The sequence below is a fragment of the Aulonocara stuartgranti genome (genome assembly GCF_965226115.1).
Source record: "Aulonocara stuartgranti genome assembly, chromosome: 23".
NCBI lineage: Eukaryota > Metazoa > Chordata > Actinopteri > Cichliformes > Cichlidae > Aulonocara > Aulonocara stuartgranti.
Window position 1 is genome coordinate 19,196,932 of NC_138958.1, and position 5,770 is coordinate 19,202,701.

The 5,770-nt window shown below is 43.3% G+C and overlaps 1 protein-coding gene across 1 annotated transcript; it reads right to left on the reverse strand.

Moving 5' to 3' along the window:
- Positions 1 to 218: 218 nt before the first annotated feature.
- On the reverse strand, positions 219 to 1,024 carry LOC309700553 (histone H1-like; the record flags this gene model as incomplete). Its single annotated transcript, XM_082524152.1, has 1 exon — positions 219 to 1,024. A coding segment is annotated over one exon (483 nt), but the record flags the coding sequence as incomplete, so codon positions are not given.
- Positions 1,025 to 5,770: the final 4,746 nt, after the last annotated feature.

The window sequence follows — 5,770 nt, forward strand, 5'->3', positions numbered from 1 at the left end:
CAAACACCTGTGGACACACAATCCAACAGGATAAATTCAGCATTTGATAACAAGTGTCTGCTAAATTTACACTATTTTAACACTGATAAAAGATAACAAGCTAATTTTCATTGCATTTGTGTTATTAGGCAGGTTTAATCAATGTCTGAGGAGCTGCATATCCAACAGAGCATGTTCTTAAAGCTGCCTTTCCTACACACTTCTCTACTATTGTTTGATCATTTCTTAACTGATGTGCTTTGAGTCCACTGGTATTGGCATCACACTAAGTGACTTGGACAAGATGATAAACAGACTGACATGCTTAAGATGTTGTCTAATCTTCATGAGCTCTCTTGTGTTTGGAAGTGTTAGTAGAGTTAATGCATGTTCTGCTTGTGTGTGTGATTTTGTATATGATGTATATGTTTTTTATATTTGCATATATCCAGACTCCTTCTCAATTTTCCAACTTAAGCAGTCAGTTTTCTTTTCCCCAGGTTTTTTAACCCCAAATTTTAATTTCCCACTTTAAATAACAAAATTTGTGTTCTCACCACTCTCACTCTATTGTCCTCTCCCACTTCAATAGTCCAATAGCAGGCAGTTTCTCCTTCAGCTTTGTCCTGTCCCTCCTCTGATGCGGTTGACTTTGTACTAGTGGCTGAAGTGCTGCTGCTGCCTTCTTGGGCGACTTCTTAGCAGCTGCTGCCGGTTTCTTGGCTTTGGCCGCGGCGGGCTTCTTGGCTTTGCTCTCAGTAACCTTGTTCATCTTAAAGGATCCGGAGGCCCCGGTGCCCTTGGTCTGCACCAGAGTGGCCTTCGCCACCAGGCTCTTGATGGCGGTCTTGACACGGGCCTTGTTCTTTTTCACATCGTAGCCTCCGGCAGCCAGAGCCTTCTTGAGAGCGGCCGCGAACACGCCGTTGCACTCCTTGGAAGCGGCCACGGCTTTCACAATCAGCTCGCCCACGCTGGGGCCGACCTTCTTGGGCTTGGAAGTCGTCGTCTTCTTCTTCTTGGCCTGAACCTCTACACAGGGCGCAGGGCGTGTTTATGATGGAGCCTTTCCCACCACAGCGCCGGCACATTGAGCGCATCATGAAGGGTCCATTTCTTTCATGTAGCTATGGTCGCTAGCCAGCATGCTAGCTGCATGTGGCTTGCCCGAGTCACTCAGTCCTTTCTGAGCATTTCGACATGCTGCCGCCGCAGAACCTGGCCTCAGATCCAGCAGGTTTAGCGCGCTGATCTCCAAAAAAAAGTCCCGAAAGCCAGAAAGACGTCAAATAAGTGTCTCGTACTAAGCGCTCGAACAAAAACTCCTCTTTACGCCGCCATCTTGCTCGCCCCTCCGTGGAATTCATCCAATCAGACAGGAAGATGGGTTTGCTTTCTTCTCTGATGCTGTTTGTCCACACTGCTGCTGCTTGCTGGAACTCTTTGCTCAGGACTTTGCTGCTGTCTCTTTATCTGCCATGTTATTGCTCTTTGGAGCTGCATTCCTTGTCTTCAGGGAGGAGTGAGAGCTGCTTGTGAGTTTGAGAGACACATGGTGCTGTAAATAAGTCAGCCAGAAACTTGGCCTGAATGGTTCCAATGATGTTAAACTATGACTTTCTTCCGACCGCTGCATGTGGAAATTTGATTCAGGTCTGCTTTTCACCTGAAAGTGACAAACTAAGACATTTTCATTATTATCATCGCTGCTTAATCAACACACACATCTCTCTCTCTCTCTCTCTCTCTCTGTGTGTTTTTGTGAACAGTCCTTTCTTAAAAACAGAAAATAAGATTGTAGTTGTTCTTGGCTGATCAACACAAAACCTTTTTCCTATAATTATTTTTCATCTACAATGTAAATTTTGTATCTTTTTCACTCTTTTTTTTATATATATATATATATTTTTTAAAAAAGCTGGTGACCTGCAGAATCACCGCTCTCACAATCAAAGGCAATCACTCTTACACAGCGCACAAAAACACTGTGACGTCAGACACATTCACACTCACTTTTTCATCTGCGTAAATAAATCACATGGCTGATGATATGTGCCATGGTGATCCGTAAATATGATCACCAGTTTATTTAACTATTTTTCAACCCAACAAAACAAATAAACAAAAACATAATGCTGATGCTATGAACACTCTACACACAAGTCAAGATGCAGGAAAACTGCTCACGGAAACGCTGCACACTCCAGTTATCACAGTTATAGTTCTGTTTGTGTGAATTATCTGCTTTCATTATTAATACCAGTTTATAGGTTGTTATCCTTTTTATTATTAGTTTGAATGCGTTAAAATTAAGTTGTAATTTAGCCTTTTGTTTATTTTACTTTATTCCTCTTGCATTTATATCTATTCAGTCGGGTCTGTTTCCAACCCTTTTTTAAACTACTTCAAACTACTGTGATCTCTAATTTTCACTGGGTGAGGGATTATTATGTTCTTCCTAGTCTGAACTGCTCTCTTCACCTGAGCTGCTATCCTATTCTGAGTTACTGTCTTCTTTGTTTCTTACAGTCACGTACAAAATGTCCCTCTTCTCCACACCTCCAGCATGTAGTGTTAAAGCCACTGTTTGGTATGTGTGTAGCTCTGACTCTACCTCTTGCTCTTCCACTATGCATTCCTCTTCCTTTCTTTTGGATTAGTCCTGCTCCGGCTTGCTGTTTTTCTAAACATTTCTCATCAGGTGTTAATTTTGCTTGTTTATCCCCCATTTTCAAAGATTTTGCTGGGCCGTCGCTGGCACGCTTGACTTCAGAGTGGTTTACTGATACGGCCTTCGACTTCACCCTAACGGTGAAGCGGTATCAGTTTTATGAGATGAAACTCAACCGTTCTCCTTTGTCACCAGCACGTGAGCCTCAGCAAAGAAAACAAAAATGGAAGTAGTTCAGCAGCGTATTGTGCTGTAAAATCAACTTACTTCCAGACACATACACACACATAGACATTTGCGCGCTAATTTGTCACGAGATAATTTCAGCTACCTCTAAAACTCAAGTCTAATTCAGCTCTTTTTGGCGAACCCAACCTTTTTTAATTTGTCACGAGATAATTTCAGCTACCTCTAAAACCTAAGTCTAATTCAGCTCCTTTCGGCGAACCCAACCTAATTTATCACATTTCTTTAAACCTTTGTGGCCGTCTTATATACCAAAATAGTGTTTCTCACCCCTGACGTCCCACTGGTGGTTCAGATCATTGGACTGAATCCCACCGCCGTGGACCAGATTATAACACCGGCCCAGACCCGAATTTAACGTCCTGGGGCTCTCTCCTCATCCAAGAGGGCTGTGCACAGGCTTCGGTGCTGGCTCCCCACGGCGTCAGGAATCACTGCTGGATCTTGGAACAGAGTCACAGATAACAGTTCTGATATTTTCTGCTCCGGCTACGAAGGACCAAATCAATGTTAGGGAAAATATTCTAAAACACTTCTTCAGTAAAGACTCAGAGAAGAGAAACACACAGAGTTCTTGCTAGCAAGGGCAGCTCCCTACTGAGAGACTCGCACTAAGAAACTGCCCGGGTCTTTATTTATACTTCAGTGTGTGTGTGTGTGTGTGTGTGTGTGTGTGTGTGTGTGTGTGTGTGTGTCCTGCTGATCAAAGGGTCATAAAAGGCACATCCTTGGTCAGGAAGAGGGTAGACCTCCCCCACCCTAGATGGTTCACCCTAGATAACCCAGTGAAGAAGTCCAGCGGTTCATCTAGGCAAAAAGGCACTTAGACTAAAACAGACATAGCTATGTTAAAACAATAAAACAAGGTGCAACCTCTCATGCTCCCAGGACGTGGGGGTGCATTCCTGGAGTGCACACCAAGCCTGCAGCCTGTTAGAGATCACACATCCTGTCACTACACAATTAATTATATGCCTCTAAGCATACATGGTTAAATATTTCCTAATACAAATAACTACATGCAGTATTTTATCATATGCAAACTTATATCACTAAAAGATTATACTGTCTACTAAATACAATTTTCCATTGACAGTGACTTATAAATACATGTTCATACTTTTATTACACAATCAGAGAAAGAAACAGAGAGAGTGTGCAGGACAGACAGACAGGTGACAGTCTCAGGTGTATACACTGCTACAAAACAGCACAAGAGAAGGAGGATTTAGGGTTTGTGTTATTACGAGTGCTAAACAAGAAGAGTTCCCAGGTGGTACAGTGGACACATGTGTGACTCCTGTGATTAAAGCATCTTTCTTTCAGCTTAACGAGTGAACCGTCAGCTCGTTCAAACACACGTTAAAGTTCGTTTGGCTCGACACCACCGGACAGAGGCAGCAACATAACATAGCTAACATTAACAGTGCAGTGAATCCTGCTTGTGCCGTGATATTCAGGACTGCAAACCGAGCAGCATTCACTGACTTTCAGCTTGTTGTGTTTGTGGATATATGACTATATATAAAATCATCACATTATCTGTAAGATAAGATCGACAATATATATATTTAGAAGTAGAGGCTTTAAAACAAAGTTAACGCTGAAAGTACAAACATCACTAATGTCACATAATTTTGCCGACATGTGACCAACAGTAATGTTTTAATGTTCTTCGTTATTAAACATTCGCACGTAAATAAGTGACATAATATTCAGTACTTACTTTTGACAGTTCACTCTTCGGCCGCTCCCTTCTGCCGTATTTTGCAGCAAAATTATCCAGCCGCGCTATGAATTGTGGGATATATGGGACCACGAAGCGTGCACCGGACTGTCACTACCCGATCCGTGAGGGGTGGCGCAAGATGGCGTGTTGAGCAGTCGCACGAATTAGGAGCTCGTTGAACTTGTCCCAGAATTTACTTTGTGTTCGTTATTGTTTCCACTCGAAAGTAGTAAAATGACTGCCCCAAGTATAGTTAAACCTGCTAAATTCAAACTCGACCTCAAAAAACAAGAAACAACATCGCCATGTGATGGAAAGGAAGACCGCAGAGAAGGAACGGATCATGACTACGTAGCAATGGACGTAGCAGTGATGAGCAAAAGGGAACGGGGCAACGATTCGGTTCCATCTACACCTTGTAAGAAGCCTGCAGAAAAGAAAGCTAAGTCAGCAGAGATAAGTGAAAGTGACGAAGTCTCCAATGCTACTATATTGAAAGCGATTCTAAACCTTGAAAAAAGAGTGGACGAGCAGCTAGCTGACCTGAGTGTGCAATGCAAGCAAGCTAGTACGATGCTAGCCAGCCTAGCCAAAGCGGTTCAGTTCAACTCGGAGGAGGTGAAAGAATGTAAACAAAAGGTTAGAGAGTTGGAGAGACGAAACGAGCAGTTGACCAAAGATAACTACGATCTCAAGGAGAGAGTGAGAGAGCAAGAAAGGTACAAAATGAGGTGGTGCCTCCGGATTAAAGGATTAGAAGAGAAAAGAGATGAAGATGTCAGATCGCTGGTTATTGGAATTCTTGGCAAGATCGCACCTGATATGATATCAAAGCTTGAAGAATCTGTGGATGTGGTGCATAGAGTTGGGAAGAAGATTGAGAACAAGGTCCGACATATCATCATTCTGTTTGCTCTAAGACACGTGAAAGAGGAGATTTGGCGTCGCACCAAAGATTCGGCTGTCTGTAAGAACGGCGGTTTCCACTTCGCTGAGGTACTGCCGCGGGAGGACTGGGAAGAGAGGAGGCGGCTGTGGCCGCAAATTGAACAAGCCAGACGGGCTGGGAAACGGGCCTTTTTCCGGGGTCCTCATGGATACATCGAAGGACGGAGGATCGTTGACGTTGAATGAAAGACTTGATG